Genomic DNA, 25,679 nt, shown 5'->3' on the forward strand with positions numbered 1-25,679 from the left:
GGCACACAATGAAATGAACTTTGGCTAACTAAAGGGAAGATTTCAGTGTCTGATAAGTCTGAGGGTTGCACACCTGACAGGGCCTGTGACATTGTTGCATGTGCCATATTACACAACACTTTTCATTAAATGTTTAATAAAAGACAAATATGCTTAGTTCCTTGAGTTTTATTTCAATTGTTCTTTGTAAAGAAAAGCCAGTGTTCAAATGCCTGCAACAAGAGATATTAGACACATGCCTCATGCAACAAATAAAAAGGAAAAGTTGGCGATAAACATGCCCACCTGTAGGCCTATGTCTCCTCTGTCTGTGCAGACTCTTCTGTAGGCCTTTCTGTAGATGTGGAATCCTGACACTTATATTGCAGCCATAAAGCATACAAGTATAAATTAAGTAAAGTTCTTTATGCACTTGCAGGTAGGCTAGTTCCTCCATATGACCGTTATCTGAGAGGGTTTATTCACTGTCCAGTGCAATGGAAACAAATGGACATTACAAAGTCTTATACTTTCTTTCCTTTGGAAAGTTAGAAAATGTCCACTTACTGCACATATTTCAGCCACCACTTTCTTGGGAACAGATACAAGTGTTGTTGTATTATGTAAAAGTGCACAAAAGAGGAAAACACAATGTCATTACAATGAACTACACTCGGGAAAAATATTTTTACATTAACATAAGTTTATCAGTTTTCACTTTCACAAGTCAAAGCAATTCATCATTACTCAAGATTTAACAGTTGAAATGACTATACGGCCTTAATTTAATGCAGCAAAAATTATTTTACAGTGTAGGCTACTAAGATCTTTTCTTCTTTTTTTCTCAGCCTTTTTCTTGGTTGCTTTTATAAACAGACATCCATTTATTTAACAGTGCCCATAGAATCACCCCCAGGGGCTCGTTCTTCGTACGTTGCTTATTACATCCGAGATCAAATGACACATCCAAGATGATATCATCGTGCTAATCATGATCTGGCTAACTCGGTTCTTCGAACACACCCGTTGTTTATGATTAGTATCGCTGGATTGAGTTATCTGAGATAATTGCGCATTCATGCGCTGGCTTAAAAGGGGATATGTATCGATAGTAGAAACATTGATCAGCAACGCTGCTATTGGCTGTTCAGCGTGGCCAAAGAGCGCGCTCAGTTTTTCTCCTCAGCAGAGCAAGAACTAGTAGTCGAAGTTTATTCGGAATTTTAATGTTTAATCAAAACGCCAGGGAACACCTCAAAGTCTGCAAAAGCCAGGAGAGAGGGCTGGCAAAAAGTAGCAGACAATTTAAATCCGTTAGAAGTGGCCATGTTAGATGTTTTTATCACTTATTAGCCTATATTTTTGTATTTTAATAATTGCATAATTACTTTGTTCATTGTAATGTCAGAGTCACCACACTAGAACATGGGAACAAATAAAAGTGAAGTACAAAAAATATTCTATATAATGGTAATTTTTTGTTATTATAGTCTCTTCTATAAAAGGAACTGTTAAATAAATGGTTGTCTGTTTATAAAAGCAACCAAGAAAAAGGCTAGAAAAAAAGAAAAGATCTTGAGAGTAATGATGAATTGCTTTGACTTGTGAAAGTGAAAACTGAAAATATTTTGCCATGAGTTATTGATCAAATGTTTCCCGAGTGTAGTTCATTGTAATGTCATTGTGTTTTCCACTTTTACACCAACACTTGTATCTGTTCCCAAGAAAGTGGTGGCTGAAATATGTGCAGTAAGTGGACATTTTCTAACTTTCCAAAGGAAAGAAAGTATAAGACTTTGTAATGTCCATTTGTTTCCATTGCACTGGACAGTGAATAAACCCTCTCAGATAACTGTCATATGGAGGAACTAGCCTACCTGCAAGTGCATAAATAACTTTAACATAAATTACTTAATTTATACTTGTATGCTTAATGGCTGCAATATAAGTTGCAGGATTCCACATCTACAGAAAGGCCTACAGAAGAGTCTGCACAGACAGAGGAGACATAGGCCTACAGGTGGGCAGTGTATAGACAACTTTTCCTTTTTATTTGTTGCATGAGCATGTGTCTAATATCTCTTGTTGCAGGCACTTGACCACTGGCTTTTCTTTACAAAGAACATTTGAAATAAAACTCAAGGAACTAAGCATATTTGTCTTTTATTAAACATTTAATGAAAAGTGTTTTTTTTTCCGTTTTTTTTTGGCAATGTTGTGTAATATGGCACATGCAACAATGTCACAGGCCCTGTCAGGTGTGCAACCCTCAGACTTTTCAGACACTGAAATCTTCCCTTTAGTTAGCCAAAGTTCATTTCATTGTGTGCCCTTGTCCTGGCTAGAGCTGCATTGTAACTGGTTTGGGTCAGGGAATGGGGTCATAAAACACCTGTCTGCAGGCAGGAACATGTCATAATCACCTATGAAGAAATGCAGTTCTGTTAGGATCAGCATAAGTGTATGTAATACAGTGAGCTTGATATTTAATTGTGGAACTTTTCTTACCACTTTCAAATAATGTGCATAAATGTGAATCTATGAAAATTCTTAAGTCATGCACAGATCCTGCCCATTTTGCTTTCACATTTGTGATATGGACGATTTTAGTCAACTGCCTTTTTTATTTTTATATAATATTATTAATCTGGAATATTAAGAATCCCAATATTAACTGGGCTGCACATTTACATTGTGAACCCCCTTTCTGTTCACATAATCCCCTTCATTGAGGCCTTGATGACAGTCTATGGTAGCCTATAGTCTATGGTACCAATCACGTTAGTGAAGCCTGAGTGACATATACTGTAATCGGCATGGTCATGATTGCATGATCTTCATAAAAAATTATGATAGCCAAAAAAAAAAAAAAAAAAAAAAACTGCTTTAAAAAAAAACTGCTTTACAACATTGGGTCTAAAGTGGCTTGGAAATGCCACAAAAAAACTAAAACTGTTTTTTAAGCCTCAAAGCGCCAGGTAAACTCCGAATGACACGACAGATAGCACTTTCCATCAAGTTCTCCGCATCTCCAATAGTGTAAAGGAAAGAGCCACTCGCAAATAATCTTAGGGCAATGCAAACAGTTTGTCCTGTAGTTAAAGCCCGACTCCGACAAGTCGAAAATAAATGTGCGTTTCCAACAATTTAATAATGTAAACGACAATCTCACGAGTCACGAGAAAAAATATACATCTTAGAAAGTGCACTATCGCGCTGCGCTGGACTTCCCGTATCAGCTCCGCTTATGAGCCGCGATCTAATCCTGTTTACATGAAATAAGCTCTCGAGCAGGTTTAAGCTTGCGCACCTGTTGCTATGACAGCAAGTCCAGGATGAGCGTCGAAGAACCAAACAATCCAAGATCATGCCAAATCGTCAACAATCAAATCCAGCTAACTGAGTTAGCGACGTACGAAGAATGAGCCCCAGATATCCACAGCAATGACTGGGTTAATAAACAGTTTATAAAGCTTGTTTCCGCCACAGAATAAAACATTTTAAAAGATAATTGCAACTTTACATCTCGCAATTCTGACTTTATTTCTCAGAATTGTAAGATATAAGGTCAGAATTGCGTGTTATAAAGGAAATAAAAAAAATATGCATTTCTCAGAAATGCATGCATAGGCTTTATCTCGAAATTCTGATTTTATAACACACAACTGCAATTTTATGTCAATTCTGACTTTGTATCTCACAATTATATCTCATATATAAATATGCAATTGTGAGAGAAAAAAAGTCCCAAATGCTTTTTTTATTTTTTATTCTGTGGCAGAAACCAGCTTTCATAGTTAACCTTGCTTTCTGGAGACGTACTGGTCAAACATAATCCTACATAGAGTTTAATTGCTGTTAGCAACTGTTTAATGCTGGTGTTTTTTTTTTGTTATTTATTAACCCTGTAAATCCTGATATATGAAATAACGGTCAGACAAGTCTAATGTGCTTTATGTGTTGTATCACCGTTGGTATATCGGGCTTTTACAGCTCATAGAGTATTAATATATAAGAACAATATATTCAGAGGCCCAAACTGAGCTAAACATAAGCAAGTTGGTGCAGTTGCTGATATTCATCTGGCCATAAACATTTGATGAAATTCTGAGAGCTTTTTAACGTAAATCAATGAGATCTTAAATAACTGTAAAAACAAAAGAATAAACAAATAGTATAGTTTGTGAATAGAATAGGAAAATAACATCATCGCAATGATTTCATCAGATAGGATGCATTTTTTTTTTTTTCATTGAATTTTTTTTTTTTTTGTGTGTGTGATTGTTTCAAGATTCATTATTGTTGGGCTCTTGCATTGCAATTTTTTCAGATTTTGTATTATTATTATTATTATTTTATGTATTTGAGAAATAGGGAAAGCAAAGAAGAAGTTTTTTTTTTTAAGATTTAAATTTAATCATAGGCTATTTAGCAGACACTAATTTTGTCCAAAGCGACTTTCAAATGAGAACAATAAACTCAAATTAACTAAAGAGCAACATCTAAGTGCTGTGACAAGTCTCAGTTAGTCTAGCACAGTACACATAGCAAGGTTGTGTTTTGTTTTTATAGAAAAAACAGATGTATTAGTAAATGTTAGTGTTAACGGGTCAAGTGTTGACAGAAAAGATGTGTCTTCATCAGTTTCTCTGAGATGGCTCTTCTTCTTGAGTTGAGTTGAGGATCAGTCCAGGTGAAGAGATGTTGTACCTCTATGAGATGGTGACCACGAGTGACCACTTTTATATGACCACGAGGTGGCGCTCTCTCCCTCACCACAGGCTTGAGGGAGTGCAGGGGAGAGAACCTCCAACCAGTTTGAATTTAGCCTAATACATGTTGATTAATAAATAAATAAAAATAGAGATCAACTATACTTGACTTAACTTATCTCTATCAAAGTTGTAGTGAATTATTTGAATTTTGATAGATATGTTGGACCTACATATACACTTCCAGATACATATGCACGCACACACTTACACAGAGGCCCGAAGCGCAGAGGACAGAAAGGACGTATTAATGCCCATAGGCCTATATGGGAAACAAGGTTGATGTCACATGATTTATTTCCTCTGGGAAAAAAACAAGAAATTGCTGGAACAAATGTAACTGGTTTCTTATATATATATATATATATATATATATATATATGACTGCTTCTCTGATTTTGAGTTGTAGCATTTTTGATTTCGATGTCGTGTGCATCCCTGGGGAGAAATGAGTTCTCTTCTAGCTCAGTTTATTAACTGAAATTATTTTTGCTCATATTACTCTGCTGTATTATCCTAACTTGGAAACCTCAGATGAGAACACGTTATTTGTATCTATTGCTTGAACTGCATACAAGGTAAATTAGCCTGTGTAATATCCACTCAGGACTGCCCTGTTGAGATTGGATAAGCTTCAGCTTACAAAGACAGTTCTATTAGTAATAGACAGAGCATTATATTATACTTTGCAAGACCAAGGACAACGAAGGATCCAGGAAAGATTCTGCTGGAGGGAAAGCATGAATTTGATCAATGTGCCTATAGTTGTCAATGATTGTTATTGTTTCACGAGAGTGTAGGGATACTCCTAGATTTACTGGTATAGGTTAAACAAGCTAGTGAGGATTTAATCCTATTCTGACCTGACAGCAAAAGACTACCTAGCTACTTCCATACTAGGGGTTCTTCAGGAAAATGAGATAAATACCAGCAGATCTCACCACAAAGTAGAAGCCTAAATGGGATCGCACACCGGACGCGCAGCGCCGCATCTTTAAAATTCGAACACATTATTCTCTATCAGTGTACACACACCATAGACAGTATATAAACTGGACACAGCGACCCCATTGGATTCAACGGAGAAAAGCGAAGTCAATTAGAAGCTCTCACTTCCTGATGGCTGAGCGTACTGCGCAGACTCAAACTCAAACTTCAATGTTTTATGAAAGTTATGTGTAGGGTTAGGGTTTCTGGACAGGAATTGTGTTCCAAGATGACAAAATAATAATGTTGACCCAAGAATATGTCCTGCTTGAAACCACAGCAAAGATTTTTACACACAGCAACTCAAAATCACCAAATATTCAGTTACGTCAAAGAGTATAGAAGCCCAAGAGGCAAAACTCTGTTGTGTTATGGGTAACAGTCTGTAGATGGCGCTGCGGAGGCGCGTCCGCCATTATGGACTGAAAGCTGCTGAAATCGTTAGCGGTAATAGATGGTGGTGTCTGATTAATTACTGAGATCTTATGGCACCACTTCCATTTTAGTACTGTTTATAGTTCACGTGTGCACTTGCTAGATTGCACATCTTTTTTGTACCTTTCCGCCTGTAATAGGACATTCACAGATTGTTTATATTCTTGCCATTGAAACGTTCACTGTGTGCACTTTCACTGAAGATGTTGAAAAAACAATATTTTTGTGATATTCTATGTAAAAGATTAACTGTCTTTAGAAATATTCATTTATAATTTTATTTATTTATTTATTTTTCCAAATCATATATATGGTGATGTTCACTAATTTCAAAATCAACATTTGAATAAATATCTTATTACTGTGTGTCTGCCTATATATTATTTCATGAATTTCTGTTATTCATATAACAAGGAAAATGCATAATAGAACATAAATATTGATAGATTAAAGGTTTGCAGTAATTTTATAATTGTATCTTTGCAAACCGTAAGTGGTAGGCTCAGGGCCGGATTAACCATTAGGGCATCTGGTCACTTGCCCAGGGGCCCATGACATCTAGGGGGCCCTGACAGGTAGGAAATACACAGAAATGTAATAAAGTTATCAAACTCTTTACAGTCTTCACTGCATAAACTGCATCTACGCGGGTTAACGCAGACTTTCCTCCCTCCCCGCGGAACGCCAGCGATTACTAATTCGTGAAATGCACTCCCGCTGGTTGAGCGCGGTAAAGTTCGTTTCAGGTTCGATATTAGCCGGACATTTGTTCTATAGGGTCGGTAGTCTAACAAAGAGATCAATAGCAAGATTAGTTTTAACATTATGTGACCATTGTATATCGACATGATGAAATATTCGTTCAAAATCATTCATGCATTAATGCTGCATAATTATACCCGAGAATGCTTTGACGCGTTTCCACAGCGCACGATGCTTAAGGGAACGTCTGCCAATTCCACCAACTGCGTTAAACGTAGTCTATAATTTGTATTATTTAAAATTACTTTTAACATTTAAAAACAGACGTTTTCAAATCCCAAAGCTTGCAGAAGGTTCCTAATGGCAATACTGATTTAGGCTACAGCTTTCCTGGTAGCCTTGAGTAAATTAACATGTCTAAGAAAATGATTCATAAAACGTATATATCAGTTGAGCCTATGTTTATTTTCATCACTGACACAGACGAAAATGAAAAGACTATCAATCAAAGTTCAGCTTTAGGAGAGGTAGAAATAGGCCAGGATAAGAATACTGAGAGAATAAGAAATATGAAGATGAGGAGAGAGCAGGTATTGACAAATAATCTAATGACAAGGTTTTAAAGCTAGCCTATTTCTTATAATGTTTTGGCCTTCAAAAGTCCTAAATTGCACATATGTAGGTCAGAGAAATCCTAATTTTCTCGGGGGAGCATGCCCCCGAAACCCCTTAACTAGGGGGGGCCTTGAGTCTTGTTGCCCAGGGCACAGGAAATTGTTAATCCGGCCCTGGGTAGGCTAATGAAGCCGATTCGGTGGGGGACATACCCTTACGAAAATGTACTATAGGAATCTTATAGTATTTTGGGACAAAATATTATAGTAATCTTATAGGAATACTATAGTAATGTGGGACATACTATAGAAGTACAATAAGACTACTATAGAAATACTATAGCAGCTTTAAAATATTACAGAACATCACAGAAGTATGTATGGCTCGTTTCCACTGAGCGTTACGGTACCGAACGGTACGCATTTATTTGCGCTTCCACTATCAAAAGTTGTGAATGGTAGGCTACCAAAATAATACCTCTATAATATCCTAGAGCCGCTATAGTATTTCTATAGTAGTCTTATAGTCCTTCTATAGTAATATTTTGTCCCAAAATACTATTTTCCTAAGGGTAATTAGGCCATGCATAACCGACACATAGACGTAACATTTTCTGTAATTTAACGTAATTTAACGTCGGTCATCCTCATTGTGTATTTTAAATTGTTTTCATATTTAGATATGACGGCCAGAAAAAAAGAAGTTATGTTAAGTTTTTGTTATGTTAAGTTAGTGATGTATGTCTCGAGACCGGTCTTGGTCTCGAGACCGGTCTCGAGACCACTTTTACGTGGTCTCGGTCTTGTCACGGCCTTGACGGTCTTTGGTCTTGGTCTTGTCTTGGTCTCGGACCTCTCGGTCTTGTCTAGGTCTCGCTGTCTCAGACCGACATAGTGGTCGGGGAATTTAGCAATACAATACTACAATATCCACGACGACACAACGTTCGATAATGCAACATTATTATCCGCAACGGAACGGATTGAAGCGCGCGTCCGTGTGAAAGTGCGGCGTGTGCGCGAGCCACACCAGAAAACACTTTATCCGCGCCACTGATCGCAGCGGCAACGAGCACTTTGATCACTTGATTTAAAAAACACATATCAGTGACATGATGGGTTTTAACTTCATTCAGGAGATTTTGGGTAACTGCACAACTGACAGATGACTTTGAGCGCACCGTGTGTGTGTGTGTGTGTGTGTGTGTGTAACCATAGCGACAAAACGACCAACTTTCGGATCCTGCACTTAAGCCTATAATTTCGTTTAAAAAAAATTAATTATGTATTTAAAAGTTGCAGAATTGATTCATTTGGAGACTCCGAAATCGGCAGAGATAGGCAGGCATTTGCTTAGATGAATTTGTGACTTTGATATCTGTGTGTGTTAGACTAACACAGAAGATGGTGTTAGACTAAATAAATGGTCTTTTAAATATCATATGCATATCTCCGTTGTGTTGACTAAACATTAGGCCTAATCCAAGTTTACAATTGTGTATCTTTAATTTGATGTTACGATTTCATCTACACATTAAGTATAATTTCAATTGGTTACATATTTCTCATTCTTTAGACAGTTGTTGGAGGAGCAAGATGGTGTTGGAGGTGTTTGATGTTTTGTCAGATGAACCAGTCAGTACCAGTCATGTCAGTCCTCAACAGTACACAAAAGTTAAGGGAGTCTCAATCCTCTAATAGTGCAGTAACAGCCACCATGCAATTGCTACACATAGTTGATCTCACCCAGTCTGCAAAAACATTTACAGTGAGCTCAGTCACACACATGACATGGTCTGTCTCTGTATTGTTCTGCCTGTGTAGTTGAAGTAATACCGTCTAATATGTATTGAATGTAAACTGCGGCTGAACCCTAGTACTGTATGCTGCTGTTCTTGAATTCATACAAGTTGCTTAGCTTCAACACTAGTCTGGTTTTTTTCCCCTCCGGTCTCGACTTGGTCTCGGTCTTGGTCTCGACTTGGTCTTGGTCTTGACTTGGTCTGTCTTAGTCTTGGTCTTGGTCTTGTCTTGGTCTCGATACCCTCTGGTCTTGGTAGTGTCTTGGTCTCGGTTTAGGCGGTCTTGACTACAAGTCTATGTTAAGTTGGTTCAGTGCCATTGACTCCCATTATTTTTCGGCGTTTTCCTTCAGTTTTCAGTCCATAATGGCGGCCGCACGGTCACGTCATGGGGGCAACTGTTGCTATGGAGCGTTCTATTGAGTTTCGCCTCTTGGGCTTCTATACTCTTTGGTTACGTTCCAAGACCATAAAAAAATTCTCAATCAGACACTCTACCAACATGTACAACTTAAGTTAACTGACTGTAAGAGCTAGTGCACATCTGTGTTTGTGCTGCACAGTACACACACACACACACGTTGCTTACTGTGCCATAAGGCTTACACCCTGGTTAGCCAGTGCTGACTGTGCCATTCATTTGCCAAATGTTGTCCAAATTATTTCGCAATGTAATCGGGCCTTATTTGCTGTGTCATGTGTGGGCCACTTTAGGTTCACATTCAGATTCACAGTGATTATAGTCCCTCATCTTTGCCAAAACTGGCCCAGTTATGTTTTAAGATAACTGGGCCACATTTGCTGCAACATATGACCCTGGATCACAAAACCAGTCACAAGTCACACGGGTATGTGGCAATAGTCAACAATACATTGTATGGGTCAGAATGAGGGCCATATTTGGTTTACACCCAGATTAGTCATTCGGGCCATAAGAAGGCCATGAGTGCCGCATCATTGCCTGAAGTGGCCCACATCCGTCTGCTATCTGAGGAGCGAGTGAAACACACACAAATGCTGTTAACTGGTAAACATGTTTAGTCGTTCTGTAGAGGAGAAGAGACTTCATCCACAGAACAAAGACAATATACAGTAGATCTGTGCATCAGCAACACACACACATAACTAACTTCATATACAATAAAACAATAACAATAAATATATTCTGTGTATAAAATGTTAGAGAGATAACGTAAATGTTTAAAAGTTACATGTAAACTTTATATCTTTTGACACATTTATGTGCTATACTTGACAATCACGTTCATGATTAGAAATATTTAATAAGTATGGAAGAGTTCAATCCAAACATTATTATATTTGCAGGCCTGATACTGAAGATTTCTGCTGACACTCATCTGAGCTTCTTCCTCTGTTCCACCTTTAATTACAACTAAACCATCATTTGGCTGAATAATAAACCAACATGAATCATTCAATATCACATGTTTCTAATACGCATGCTAACACACACACTGCTTTATTTAATTGTGAAGTCTGAGTCTCTTCCACCTGTATGAAACACATTTACACATTTATTTCTCCTCATAGACAGTAGTGAGACTCTTCTGTGGATCACCTGATGGTTTCTGCTCCTCTCATCTCCGTTTCATAGGTTTAAACCTTGATTTATACAATCCACCGCTGACGTTTGCAGATCGATCTTTATCTACTCTGTAAAGTGGAACAGAAGAGAAAACAATCAGTGTTCAGTGGAACAAAGTGCAAATTATTATATTTCAATTACTGTTTTTTTTTGTAAGAATAAGTTAAACTGAATTCCTGTAATCAGATTAATTACTGACTTTACATGATCTTGCACAGATATTTGTGTTTTATAATATAATAGATGTAAAACCTGAATGATGTTCATATGTTTGTGTGTGTGTGTCGGTGCGACTCCTATTGAGTCTCTGTAAAGGAGAAACTAATGAGTGTACGGCGTATGGAATAAACCACAGGGAGCAAATACAAATGTTATTTTGAGTTCAAACACAAACCTTTAGTTAAAGCCGTTTGTCCTCTAGTTTAAACATGTTTGTAGGCTCTTAGTAAATCACTGAGAGTAAAGTAAGTGTAAAGTAGTGTGACGTGTTGCTTGTCACAGTAAAAACACACTAGAGACAGAGACATTTCTCATGTGAGCTGGACGCTGTGAGCTGAAGCTGGAACTGCACTGATTTTAGCAGGAGTGCAGCGTTTTCCTACAATCTGACCAAGTCTGTTTTCACACTGAAATGATTCACTTCTACTGACACAGTTAATAAAGCAGGTGTTGATGTATAAAGCTGTGACAGTGAGCTTTTGTTCTCTTTACTCCTTTGTGTTAAACATTTCAATAACTTCACATTTTGTTCTCGCACAAACCCTTTGTTGCAATAAAGCTTAATGATAATTTCCTTTCACGAATGTTTGAAAGGTTTGTTCACATATCAGAGGTAAATGAAGATCTCTTTAATATCTCAGTGATGTTTCCTCACCTCAGGACACAGTTTGAGTCTCGTTGGGTATTGGTTGGGTTTTATCCGATACCAGTACCTACTCGGTATTTTTCAAACGGTTCCGGTGCTTAAGAAAACGAAACCGCACACACTTTATCAAAAAAATAATACCTGTGTGTTTTCTGAAAAAGATTTTCTGATTTCTGATTAAATAAAAAATTGTGCCGTTTAAAAGGCTACTGATGTAGCCGAAAACACTTAAGTTAAGATCAAAATGTTGTCTTCTCATATTATTTATATATATTATATTACATATTATAGACTTTTACAAAACAGAGAAATATCTGACACTGAGCAGAAATATTTAACACACATAGTATAGCCTCATATAAATATACTTGATATACTTCATACTTGATATGCAAGATTTGCAGTTGGCATTAAAATACTAGACTTACCCGAAGAGGAACACTGCTGCTGAACTTGAACTTTAGTCAAGAGTGTCAGAGGTTTTGGGTTCTAATCCGCATTCGTAGTTTTTTTTTTTTTTTTTTTGATTATGTTCATCAGTGGTTGTATATCAAGCAGAGACACTTTGTGTGCATTATATGTTGTGATTTCACCAGAACTAATAGATATGAGGCGCCGTCTAGGACCTAAATCGAACTTCATTCACGCACACATAAAACGCTTGCATACACATATACTAAGTAGTCACACATACATGTATACTGCTGAATGCTCCAACTATATGAAATGCACAACGTCACATCTAAAGTCGCTCACGCACACACACACACACAAACTCTACACACACGAGACGCACGGAACTCATCTGAGACGCGAGCACACACACACACACACACACACACACACACACACACACACACACACACACACACACACACACACAAACTCACACACACACAAACTCGCGCACATACTCATCTGAGACGCGAGCACGCACACACAAACTCTCCGCGCACATACTCATATAGACGACGCCTCATAAATAGATCGAGTGAAGAAAGTGCGGTGTGCGCGAGCCACAAGAGAAAACGTACTCGGTTACTAACGTAACCTCGGTTCTCTCTAGAAGAGGGAACGAGTACTGCGTAAGATAACTTACGCTAGGGGAAAATCCTTTTTCCGCGAGATATTGAAGCCAAAAATTATCCTTAATTTTGTAATAATGCAAAACGCGTTGCGGCAGCATGCAGACATAGGCGAGGCAGCTCGCGCGCCTATTGGCTGCTCTGCGGCAACTGCAGCAGCCTATCGAGCGAGGCCTGGCGTGACGCCAGACCCAATCAGGGCACTTCGCGCCCGCTGCGTCACGTCCCGCCGAAATGGGCGTGGTCTAGGCCTATAAATACCGCTCGCAGGCAGCTATTATCTGGTTTTTCATCATCGAAGCAACCAGAGCGTGTGCATGCACGGCAAGATGCGCAGTACTCGTTCCCTCTTCTAGAGAGAACCGAGGTTACGTTAGTAACCGAGTACGTTCTCTTACGAGAGGTCTCTCGTACTGCGTAAGATATCTTACGCTAGGGGACCCAATGCAAAACGCCGTGCATGCTGAGATCTGACACCAAAGACCCAAGGGCGAAAGCCCGGGGTACATATAGTGCACAATCACTCAGGGAACTCACAGGGAGTCCGGGAAGAGGGAGGGGCGAAGCCGCACTCTTCCACATATGGCAGCGTCGCTTAGACGCGAATTTCATCACACAGACAGGGCGGGGTACGGCCTGAACTGATGGGGGAATGTGGGTCTTACACAGTTTGCCCAGGCACATCTCGTGCTGCTACTTTTCACTGTCGAACATTGAGCTGTGCTCAGTAGACGCAGCATTCTGAGCTGATAGCATCAGGTCAGATAATACTGGTAAACTTAGACCGACAGCAGCCTGGCCTGCAGGGCGGGAACCTCTAGGTTATAGAACCTTATAAATGTAGACGGGGAGGCCCAGCCTGCCGCCATACAAATATCTTGCAAGGCAATTCCACTTGACCAGGCCCACGAAGAGGCCATGCCTCTCGTGGAGTGCGCTCTGACACCCAACGGGCACTGCATGCCCTTGGAGGCGTATGCCAGCGCTATAGCATCAACTATCCATCTGGATAGGCTCTGTTTCGACGCGGCTAGTCCCTTAGAACGTCCGCTAAACGAAACAAAGAGCTGCTCCGTCTGTCTGAAAACAGACGAGCGAGACACATAAGCTCGTAATGCCCTGACTGGGCAAAGGAGGCTCGCGTCTCTTTCCTCATCAGGGACCGGTAGGGCTGACAGGGAGATAACCTGCGCCCTAAACGGTGTGTTGAGGGATTTTGGAACATAACCGTGCTTAGGTTTGAGTATAACTTTTGAGTCATTAGGCCCAAACTCCATGCACGCCGCGCTCACAGAGAGCGCGTGTAGGTCCCCTATGCGCTTCACTGAAGCGAGAGCCAGCAGAAACACAGTCTTGAAAGACAGGTGTTTCAAATCAATTGACTGTAAAGGCTCAAATGGCGCACCTTTCATGGCTTCCAGAACCGTAGAAAGGTCCCATACGGGGACTGAGGGAGGTCTGGGAGGATTCAGTCTCTTAGCCCCTCTAAGGAAGCGGATGACTAAATCGTTCCTTCCTATTGACTGACCAAGCGTTGTTCCTGAGAACGCTGCTATAGCCGCCACATAAACTTTGAGCGTGGAGGGGGCCCTGCCCTTATCCAACAGCTCTTGTAGGAAGGAAAGCACCTCCGTCACACCACAGACTGTGGGTGACACACCACGGGCTGTGCACCAGCCCGAAAACACTGACCATTTCGAGGAGTAGAGCCGTCTCGTAGACGGAGCTCTAGCCTGCGTGATCGTGTTTAATACTCCTTTAGGGAGTCCAACATGTACCCGTTGATGGCCCAGACATGAAGGGACCATAATTCCGGGTGAGGATGCCAGATCGAGCCGTGGGCCTGTGAGAGGAGGTCTCTCCTCACTGGTACTGGCCACGGGGCAGTACTTGCTAACTGCATCACGACTGGGAACCAAGGTTGGTTTTCCCAGAACGGTGCCACCAGCAATACTGAGCATCCTTCTTCCCTGATCCGCTCTATCACCTGAGGCAGGAGAGAGACGGGGGGAAAAGCATAGAGCGGGCGGCGGGGCCACACATGGGCCAGCGCGTCCCTGCTCTTGGAGAAAAATTCCGGACAGTGAGCGTTTTCTTGAGACGCGAACAGGTCTACTTCCGCTCTGCCGAATTTCTTCCACAGCAGTTGGACTGTCTGTGGGTGTAGAGACCATTCGCCTGCCGGAACATTGTTCCTGGACAGTCTGTCTGGTCCTATATTCAGGAGCCCTGGCACGTGCGCTGCTCTGAGCGAGCGCAGGTTGCACTGAGCCCATACCAGGAGGCGTTCTGCCAGCCTGTACAGGTTCCTGGACCTGAGGCCGCCCTGGCGATTTATGTAGGACACCACAGACATGTTGTCCGAACGGACCAGGACGTGGCGTCCTTTTATTTGGGGACAAAAACGCGTCAGCGCGTTGTCTACTGCCAGCATTTCGAGGCAGTTTATGTGCAGGAGCTTCTCCCGTTCCGACCACTGGCCGAAGAACGGTCTGCCCTCGAGCAGCGCTCCCCATCCCGAGGTGGATGCGTCCGTGGACACCACTTTCACCCTCGAGGAAGTCCCCAGGCTTACACCTGATTGGTACCAGTCGTTCGCTCTCCAAGGTTTCAGAGCTGTGACGCACTTCTGATTGACCCTGAGGCGAAGCAAACCGGATGCCCACGCTCTGCGTGGGACTCGCGCTTTCAGCCAAAACTGCAGCGGGCGCATGCGGAGCAGGCCCAGCTGGAGCACTGATGATGCTGAGGCCATGAGACCTAGCATCTTCTGAAATTTCTTGAGCGGGACAGACGCGCCGCAGCGGAACGAGTTCGCTGTGCGTTGAATGTCTACCGCGCGCTGTGGTGATAGTCGCGCTATCATGGACAGCGAGTCCAATTCTGTGCCCAGGAAAGATATCTTCTGACTGGGTGACAGAGAGCTCTTTGCCCAATTGACACTGAGACCCAAATTCTCGAGGTGATCGAGTAAAACGGTCGTGTGTTCTATGAGCACTGAGCGAGATTGCGCTAGAATCAGCCAATCGTCCAAATAGTTCAGTACTCGCATGCCTCTCATTCTGAGGGGTGCGAGTGCCGCATCCATGCACTTCGTAAATGTACGGGGTGCCAGGGATAAACCGAACGGCAGGACTGTGTACTGATATGCCTGGCCCTCGAAGGCGAATCTCAAATATCGCCTGTGACGTGACGCTATCTGTATCTGAAAATACGCGTCTTTCAGATCTATTGACACAAACCAATCTCCTTGGCGAATCTGCACAAGGATTTGTCTGGTTGTGAGCATCCTGAACTGTCGCTTCACAAGCACTCTGTTCAGTTGCCTTAGATCTAGTATGGGTCTGAGACCCCCGTCTTTTTTCGGTACCAGGAAGTATCTGCTGTATAGCCCTCCTTCGCTCTGAACTTGAGAGAGAGGCTCTATGGCCCCTTTGCTCAATAGTTTCGCCACTTCGGCTCGAAGTAAATGTGCTACTTCTGTTTTTACCGTGGTCTCGACGCGCGCCGCATAGCGGCGAGGGCATCGGCGAAACTGTAGCGAATAGCCTCTTTTTATAATGTTCAGCACCCACTTCGAAACCCCGGGCAGCTTTGCCCATGCGTCTGCATGGATAGCTAGGGGTTGAATACGAAGCGCGCTCCGCTCGCTCAGCGATGGAGAAGCTTCGGCGTGCTGCAACACAAGCGTCGCGCTCGTGACATTTGAGGCATGGGGCGCGCTGATAACAGCGGGCAGATTGCCCGCGCTCGACTCCTCTGCGGTGGTCAACCGCGAGGGGGAGGGCTGGGCGGTTCCCGTGGGAACTGTCATGTCTATGTGTGGATGTGGGCGCGGGACAGCGGGCACATTTATCACACCGAAAGCATCGTTCGCTTGAGTGAAGCGAATGCACGTTGGTTTCGTTTTTACAGAAACCGTGAGACATGCATAACGTGGTGTTAGTGGGCACTGGGTAGTGGGCACATTCACCATGTTTGAAGCGCAACCGATCTGAGTCGGTTTTATGTGCGCGAGCCCTGTGTGACAGGCTGTGCTTGTGTGTAGAGATGGGCACTGGGCAGTGGGCATTCTTACTACACATGAGACACCATCGGCCGTGGCCGGGACACCAGAAAATACACTCTTTTGGGGATTTATCTGGGTAGCCGTGAAAACGGCATTTGTGTGCAGGCAAGCGGGTGAAAGAACCGGCTTGTTGGCTGCAGAAAACACTGGAACAGTCACATTTGCTGGAACTGGACGAGCGAATAGCTTTGGTGTGAGTCCGGCCGCAGCGGGACTTGAACACCGTCGTTTTCCTAGACGTGCTAGGACGACTTCGAGGCCTCGGGCTTCACCGTAATCCTAGGTCGCGGGCCACGCACGGCGGGGCGGCGACCGGATGAGCGGGAGTGCGGTCTCGCGCTTCGGGCCTGGCGGCGCTGCGAAGTGGAGGCAGTGGACGGTGGCTGTGGCTGTGAGCTCTGAGCAGACGGTTTCGCACGGCCTGCTGCAGAGCTGGAGCGCTTCGGGAGGAAGTGCTTCATAGCCTGTGACGCTTTCTGTACCTCTGCGAATCTCTCCGCAAAATCCTTGACGGAGGATCCAAAGAGGCCTGTGGCGGAAATCGGGGCGTCGAGGAACGCGGTGCGCTCGGACTCGGCCATTTCCGAGAGCGTCAGCCAAAGATGTCTCTCGGTCACAGTGAGAGAGGCCATATTCCGTCCAATGGCCTGCGCTGCAGACTTAGTAGCACGGAGAGCGAGGTCCGTGGCACTTCTTAAGTCCGGCACGCAGATCGCGTCAGGTCCTTCCTCATCCAGCTTACGGAGGAGATCGGCCTGGAAGATCTGAAGCGTAGCCATGGTGTGCAGCGCTGACGCAGCTTGCCCGGCGGCGGAGAAAGCGCGGCGGAGCAGGCTTGACGTCGTGCGGCAAGCTTTAGAGGGTAGGGCCAACTTAGCACGCCGTCCAGCGGAGGGCGGACATAAGTGGGCCGCTATCGCCTCTTCGACCGGCGGCAGCGAAAGGTATCCTTTGTTCTTGGCATCGTCAACTGCGGAGAATGCCAAAGAAACAGCAGGACGCACTCTAGCTGAATAGGGGGCGTTCCAGGACTTAGCGACTTCTTCGTGTAACTCAGGAAGAAAGGGCGCTGGTCTGGACGCAGGCGAAGCGCGCTCCCCAGGCAGGAAAAATCCATCCAGCCGGTTGTGAGCGGGCTGCTCGGGCGAAGACCACTCGAGGCCGAGGCTCGCCGCGGCCTGTGCGAGTACTCGCATGAGCTCCGTCTTGGCGGAGCTCATGCGGAATTACCCGGAATTACCCTCACCCGGAATTATGGTCCCTTCTCCCCGTCTCAGCTTTGGCGGCTGGGGGAAGGTTCCGGGACCCGCTGGGCACGGCGCTTTTTACGGTGCGACACCGCGGCGGGCGGGGGAGCAGTCTCAGCGAAGAAGGCCAGGCGAGTCCTCAGAGTCGCCATAGTCATCAGCTCGCAGTGAGGGCAGCCGCATGTTGCATGTTCCTCACCCAGGCAGGAAACGCAAACCACGTGGCGATCCCCGTCGCTGAGTGTGGCTCTGCACGAGCCGCAGGAAGGCATCTTGAAAAAGACGCTAGCTCTTTTAGAATGTGTGTCGCAGCGGCGACACACACACACAAACAGAGTACAGTGTAAAGGAAAGGATATGAGCGCCGGAAAGCGCAGCAGGAAGGCAGGAAGGCAGGAAGGCGGCGCGGCCAGCGACTTCAGTGACTCGTCCCGCTGAAGGTGCTCTCTCTCAGACGGCACGGCTTCTTCTCCAGCTCCAGCGATGCGTGTGCTTCGCTTGAAGGATGAAAAATCAGATAATAGCTGCCTGCGAGCGGTATTTATAGGCCTAGACCACGCCCATTTCGGCGGGACGTGACGCAGCGGGCGCGAAGTGCCCTGATTGGGTCTGGCGTCACGCCAGGCCTCGCTCGATAGGCTGCTGCAGTTGCCGCAGAGCAGCCAATAGGCGCGCGAGCTGCCTCGCCTATGTCTGCATGCTGCCGCAACGCGTTTTGCATTATTACAAAATTAAGGATAATTTTTGGCTTCAATATCTCGCGGAAAAAGGATTTTCCCCTAGCGTAAGATATCTTACGCAGTACGAGAGACCTCTCGTAAGAGAACACTGTATTAGCGCCACTGATCGCAGCGGCAACGAGCACTTTGATCATTTAAAAAACACAGTTCAGCACTAGATCGTCTCTTATTTAACAAACGAACTAATGAATGCTCTGCTGGTTAACTGGAGATGATTTGTTATTGGATCATTCGTGCCGCGAGATGTTTTATAGGGGGCGGTGAAAAAAGTCAGGCACCGAAATCAGGCACCGAAAGTTGCGTTCTTATTCTCGATACGGTCTCGATACTACCGTTTACATCGGAACCGGTTCCCTATTGGAACCGGGTTTCGGTACCCAACCCTAGTCTCGTATCACGTCTCTGAGCCGCTGCATTGAGCCTCCTATCTTATTGCCTCTCAGATCAAGCTCTTTTAAAAACTGCAGAGCTTTTGAGTTAGTCGAAGACTGAGTTAGAGAAGAAACATCTGTAATGCCACAGCACTGTAAACTAGAAAATTACACAATTACTATCTAGATAAAAACACATAAAAATGTGAGCAATAGGGAAAACCCAGAAAGTGCACTGCTATAAACAATGAAACATAAGCCCTGCTGTCTTCAAATAAATAAACTTCAGCCACACTGTAATTGCTGTACAGTATAATGATACTAACTCTAGTTTCTCCAGCTTGAATTGTGGGTTCATCAGTAGATCACGGAGGTTTTTCACTGCAGAGTCTCCTAGTTTATTCCAGGTCAGGTCCAGCTCTCTCAGGTGTGACGGGTTTGATTTCAGAGCTGAAGTCAGGATGAGACTCTGTTTCTCTGTAATACTGCATCTATTCAGACTGAAGAGAGAGAAATAACAATAGTTCACATCTATGATGATCATCTTATTAAAGAGCTACAGCAGCATTTAGTTTCCAATAGTCTGTTCAGAAACCCAGTCACACTAGTTCTGTGTGCTGGAAGACACTGTTTCTTCTCTTTCATTTTCAACTATTTATTTGACGTCTCTCTTCTTTATTCTCTGTTGAAAAGGCAGATTTCTGCATGTACACAATCAGTACATTGTATCAAATGCTGGAAATTAAATAATTACTATCTAGATAAAAAACACATAAAAATGTGAGCAATAGGGAAAACCCAGAAAGTGCACTGCTATAAACAATGAAACATAAGCCCTGCTGTCTTCAAATAAATAAACTTCAGTCACACTGTAATTGCTGTACAGTATAATGATACTAACTGTAGTTTCTCCAGCTTGAATTGTGGGTTCATCAGTAGATCACTGAGGTTTTTCACTCCAGAGTCTCCTAGTTGATTCCAGCTCAGGTACAGCTCTCTCAGGTGTGACGGGTTTGATTTCAGAGCTGAAGTCACATCAGAACAACCTTCATCTGTCATATAACAGCCTCTTAAACTACATTAGCAGAGAGAGCAGAAAATAAGACAGAAGAAAAGAAAACTGGAAGAGAGATCTTCATCTTTATTTCCCCAGATCACAAAATACTAAGGTGAAAATGTTTGCAGAAATATAATGTGAACTCAGACTCACTGTGAGATATTGAGTATAAAGTGTTTTAGTTTAAACTGTTGAAGTGATTTTAAGCATTTTGATTCTTGTCTGTGAATGTGACTGACCTCAATCTCTCCAGTTTACAGTGTGAATCCTTCAGTACGTCACATAAGAGCTTCACTCCTGTGTTTCCTAGTTCATTCCAGCTCAGGTCCAGCTCTCTCAGGTGTGATGGGTTTGATTTCAGAGATGAAGTCAGGATGAGACTCTGTTTCTCTGTAATACTGCATTCACTCAGACTGAGAAAAGAAAATGAATCAGATTTATGATGATCAACTAACGTGTTTAGCTTCATCCAGCAGACTTTTGCTGACAAATAAACAGGGATATCCAGGTTCAGGTAACACAGAGAAAGACTACACATTGTTCATTTAAATATACTACCAACATTGTAACAATACAAAGGTTGTCTTGATCTATGTATGTTAGTTTACACATTCATTTCATATCATTTTTTAAGGGTCATGAAACACCCTAAAACACATTTTTGAGATGTGAACAGATATGTACAGGCTGCACATCACTGAAAATAATAAAAGCACTCATAAGTATTACCAATAAGTGGAAATTGGTTATTTTTGTGTTTTTCTGAGCAATTTGGTTCTTCCGGGCTGAAAAGTAAAGTGGAAGCGACGTCACGGTATGTGAGGTAGAAGTGTGCTTTCGGAGCGTGTGATTGGCTGCCGGGGCTGGAGAGAACAATTCTGTACGTCAGCCGGTTCTGAGCGACTCTGTTATATTTTTAAAAAGCATCAAGGTGCCTTCAGATCCATTTATTTTTTTCCCTCTGCAGTCATATATTCATGTGTCTGTATAATGAGTGTGTTGCAGGTCTGTGTTTTATTGGTTGTTGTCTCCCCTTTTCCCGCCCTCTACACTCCCACTTTTCCACAGCTTTACACGCACATTTCCTCAGACTTTCCCAGCTCTGAGATGTGAACGATCAGCTAAAACAGGGGTTTCATGACACTTTAAGGTTCTTTCGTGTCAATGTCACCTTTGGTTTGCTCACTGGGACAAATGTGGTTCATTGTGTTCAGGAGTTTCTTGTGTGCTTAATACACTGTAAACCACAATGTTGTCATTAATAAAGAAATGTGTGTTATAGCTCGAATTCCAGCGCGACGCTTCACGACACACTTCAATTAATGCTCATAAAGTGTGAGATATGATGTAAGCAGCGAAACTAAACAGCTGTTTTACAATAGAAGTTTTAAACAACCCACAGAAATAATCAATTTGCAAAGACTGTATCAATCAAAGCTCAGCTTTGGGAAGGGAAGATATACAGGTGAAGATGAGGAGACTGAGAGAAGAAGAAAGAGAGAATGTGATGGAGATGAGAGAGGAAGAGCAGGTATTGCACACTGTGCCCATTGATGCTCACACATATTGCTCATATGCCTCTGGACACAGAAGGATTGCATTGGTGTTTGATTGAAATGTAACATCTATGCAAAATAATCATTGAATCATTTCTCATTCCTGTTTGGAATAAGTGATTGTGTTTTGTCAACAATAAGCATAACCTTTCTGCATTTCAATTGTGTAGTGTGGATCATTCATTGCAACATTTATCCTGATTCTCATGTTTAAGAATCTGTTTTCTGCTTGACAAATAATTTATGCTACTGTCCACTGACATGCTTTTAAAGCTATTGATATCCAATTTTTTTGTCCTTCAAACACTATAAATTGCACATGTGTAGATCAGGAAAATCTAAATTTCCCCTGAACCCCCCTAGCAACATCAATTGTGGGACCTCAGTTTTTATAAAACCCTGCGTACGGCCCTGCCTTCATGTTACCATTGTCTTCTGTCTGGCTTTGTTCCCTGTAACTGCTGTTGGTGACCTTCATGTTTCTCACTCAAGTCTTTGTTTTTTTAGTTTTGTTCATGTTTATTTGAATAAAGCTGCACTTGCGTTCAGTAGTGATGGGAGAAACAAAGCTTTTCAAAGCTTCAAATCAATTAAACCAATTTCTTCGCAAAATGATTCACTGTTTTGAAGTGTTAGTCTAAGCGTGTAGTATTGAAACGACACACGCTGGCCAAAAACTGCATAAAAACACCTTCTACAAACCCATTACAAATGTTTTATTGAAAGTAAAATCTATAGAATGCAATTAACTAATCATCTAATATGATTAAATATCAAGTGTCTGTATAATATTTGCTCTTTTATCAATTTTCAGTGCTTGTTTGTTTATTTTATGGATGGGAGGCCAATAAGAAACTATTAACTACTATTATTCATTTTAATTATACTAATGTCTAATTAAAACCTCTACAAATGTATAAATAATCCCACAGACACTTGTTCAATCTCAGTAAATCTGCATGATTCATGGGTTCACAGAGATCATCGCCCCCCAGTGGTGAACCATTGACATTTCCAAACGTTTCGAAACAGTTATGATGTAACTAAGCCTCGTTTACTGAAATCATGTGACTTTGGCAGTTTGATACACACTCTGAACCACTGATTCAAAACAAAAGATTCGTAAAGGTTTCGTATCTTCATGAAGCGTGTTTCGAAAGCGCCCATCACTAGCGTTCAGTGGATCTTATTACAGGCAGATACTGATCACAGACTTTTAAAATGCACTTGTTCAATTTGTACAAGTTACAGTATATGCTGCACCAAAATTAGACATTTTACATTTCGGGAAATACAAACATTGAATTGAAAGCAGTTATGAACATTTCTGAAAGTAATATTATAAATAAATGAGCAATACTCACTTCAGTGTGTTGAGTTGACAGTGTTTATCCTGCAGTAGAGCAGCGATCTGATTCACTCGTGTGTCTCCTAGTTCATGTTCACTCAGATTCAGCTTTCTTTGGAGAAACGGGTTTTTACCCACAACTCTATTCACATACTGACAGGCTTCCTCTGCAGCAGGACTCAAAAACCTGCAGAAGAGTCAATTCAGTTCTCAACTAAATGTCTGTTGCATTACAAAAACAATTGATACGATATAATAATCATCATCATGACAGAACCTGCAGCATCTGATCTGATCTTGATCATTTTGGTGCAGCTAATTGTCAAGCTAAAATAATAAATTAGTTATGAATATTTAGCCTCCATATAACTAATTTAGTTAGTTATGTGATCCCGTCTCACCTCAGTGTCTTCAGTTGACAGTCTGGATCCTGTAGTAAACCATTGAGCTTCTTCACTCCTGATTGTCCAGGATCATTTCCTGTGAGATCCAGCTCTATCAGGTGTGAAGGGTTTGATCTCAGAGCTGAAGCCAGAGCTTTATAACCTTCTTCTGTCACACTGCAGTTAGAGAGTCTAGAACAGGAATGAAAGCATTCAGCTGATTAATCTGTTAAACCCCGAACAATATAAATCCTTAAAGGTCCCATTGCATGGATTATTTTATTATTTTAGAATGTTTCCTGGGGTGCCCTTATAATGTTAGTATATTTTTAGATCAAAATTTGTTATAATTTAGAAATAAAAGGCATATTTCCTAGCCTGATTTTAGCCTCTGATTTGAACACTCTGTTTGAAGGGGCGTGTCTGTGTGAGACTTCAGTGTAAATGCCCACTGCTGTGATTGGCTGCTGTGAGACTTCAGTGTAAACGCCCACTGCTGTGATTGGCTGCTGTGAGACTTCAGTGTAAACGCCCACTGCTGTGATTGGCTGCTGTGAGACTTCAGTGTAAGCTTGTTGATCGCGTGAATGAAGATCTTATCATTGCAAAGCAGTTTCACTAATGATTTCACCAAAGCAAACATGATGCACGTACAGTAAGAGCTTCGTTGTGCAGTGTAACAGCGTCATTGATTTCATAACGAGTTTTGGCAAGTGTCCAGATAAACTCGCGCTGTGTGATTGACAGCTTGGGCGACTGGAAAGAGATTGTTCTTTGATCGCTATCTGTATATTGGGATTGGGATTGGGATTGGGATTGGGATTGGGATTGGGATTGGGATTGGGATTGGGGGTGGCGCAATGGATAAGACACATCCCTTTGGTGTGAGAGACCCGGGTTCGAATCCACTGTGAGACACCAATGTGTCCCTGAGCAAGACACTTAACCCCTAGTTGCTCCAGAGGCGTGCGACCTCTGACATATATAGCAATTGTAAGTCGCTTTGGATAAAAGCGTCAGCTAAATGTAAATGTAAATGTATATTAATCACAGTTTAAGTACGATTATTTTCATCCTACTAAGAGAAACGACGTGAAGTTGATCGTTTAGGCAAGGCAAGGCAAGGCAAGGCAAGTTTATTTATATAGCACATTTCATACACAATGGCAATTCAAAGTGCTTTACATAGAAGAAATTAAAATAATAAAAAGAAATAAGAATAATTAAAACAGTTTAGAAAAATAAAATGAAATACAGTACAGTACAGTCGGACGAACAGCGGCACAGTGCTCATTCAGTAAATGCACAGCTAAACAGAAGTGTTTTGAGTCTGGATTTGAATGTGACTACAGTAGGAGCACATCTGATCTCTGGAAGCTGGTTCCAGCTGCGGCTGGCATAATAGCTAAAAGCAGACTCACCATGCTTAGAGTGAACCCTTGGTATTTCTAGCTGATATGATCCTAATGATCTGAGTGATCTGTTGGGTTTATATTCAGTGAGCATATCTGCAATGTATTGAGGTCCTAGGCCATTGAATGATTTATATACCAGTAATAATACTTTGAAATCAATCCTAAATCTAACTGGGAGCCAGTGTAAAGACCTGAGGACTGGTGTGATATGTTCATATTTTCTGGTTCTGCTCAGAATCCTGGCGGCAGCGTTCTGTATGAGCTGCAACTGTCTTATGGTCTTTTTGGGAAGGCCAGTGAGGAGTCCATTACAATAATCCACCCTGCTGGTGATGAAAGCATGCACAAGTTTCTCTAAGTCTTGTCTGGAAACAAAGCATCTAATTCTTGCAATATTTTTCAGATGATAGTATGCTGATTTAGTTATTGCTTTGACATGACTACTGAAACTAAGGTCTGACTCTAGTGTCACACCAAGATTCCTGACTTGATTTTTAGTTGTTTGACCCCTAGAGTGAAGGTATGCGTTCACCTTGAGAACTTCATCTTTGTTTCCAAACGCAATAACTTCAGTTTTGTCTTTGTTTAATTGAAGAAAGTTTTGACACATCCAACTGTTGACTTCATCAATGCATTGGCATAGGGA

At 42.3% G+C, this 25,679-nt stretch overlaps 2 protein-coding genes and 1 long non-coding RNA gene across 3 annotated transcripts; 1 reads left to right on the plus strand and 2 right to left on the minus strand.

Moving 5' to 3' along the window:
• The first annotated feature begins 1,624 nt into the window (after positions 1–1,624).
• Positions 1,625–11,347, plus strand: LOC309502070. Its single transcript, XR_014207121.1, has 2 exons — positions 1,625–6,074; positions 9,758–11,347. It is a non-coding gene; the product is annotated as an uncharacterized lncRNA (long non-coding RNA).
• Positions 11,348–12,791: 1,444 nt separating this feature from the next.
• On the minus strand, positions 12,792–17,026 carry LOC309501936 (uncharacterized protein). The gene is made up of 2 exons (XM_082174229.1): positions 15,279–17,026; positions 12,792–15,200 (listed from the first exon to the last, which is right to left on the minus strand). Exons 1-2 carry the CDS (start codon positions 16,917–16,919, stop codon positions 14,595–14,597), a joined length of 2,247 nt encoding a protein of 748 aa, XP_082030355.1. The 5' UTR covers positions 16,920–17,026; the 3' UTR covers positions 12,792–14,594.
• Positions 17,027–19,286: 2,260 nt separating this feature from the next.
• Positions 19,287–24,493, minus strand: LOC309500518 (uncharacterized protein; the record flags this gene model as incomplete). The annotated part of the gene is made up of 7 exons (XM_082172127.1): positions 19,287–19,434; positions 19,601–19,774; positions 20,176–20,349; positions 20,571–20,744; positions 23,252–23,422; positions 23,637–23,835; positions 24,364–24,493. The coding sequence occupies 7 exons, from the start codon at positions 24,491–24,493 to the stop codon at positions 19,287–19,289; spliced, it is 1,170 nt and encodes a 389-aa protein (XP_082028253.1).
• Positions 24,494–25,679: the final 1,186 nt, after the last annotated feature.

The sequence above is a fragment of the Leuciscus leuciscus genome (assembly GCF_965113295.1).
Source record: "Leuciscus leuciscus genome assembly, chromosome: 6".
NCBI lineage: Eukaryota > Metazoa > Chordata > Actinopteri > Cypriniformes > Leuciscidae > Leuciscus > Leuciscus leuciscus.

Bases quoted from the DNA above. Each gene is read 5' to 3' on its own strand.
- LOC309501936 (XM_082174229.1), bottom strand. From the start codon at position 16,919: ATGCCCACTGCCCAGTGCCCATCTCTACACACAAGCACAGCCTGTCAC. The intron at 15,201-15,278 runs CTGGCAGTAGAC...TCGGACAACATG, and splicing joins ACATAAACTGCCTCGAAATG to TCTGTGGTGTCCTACATAAA.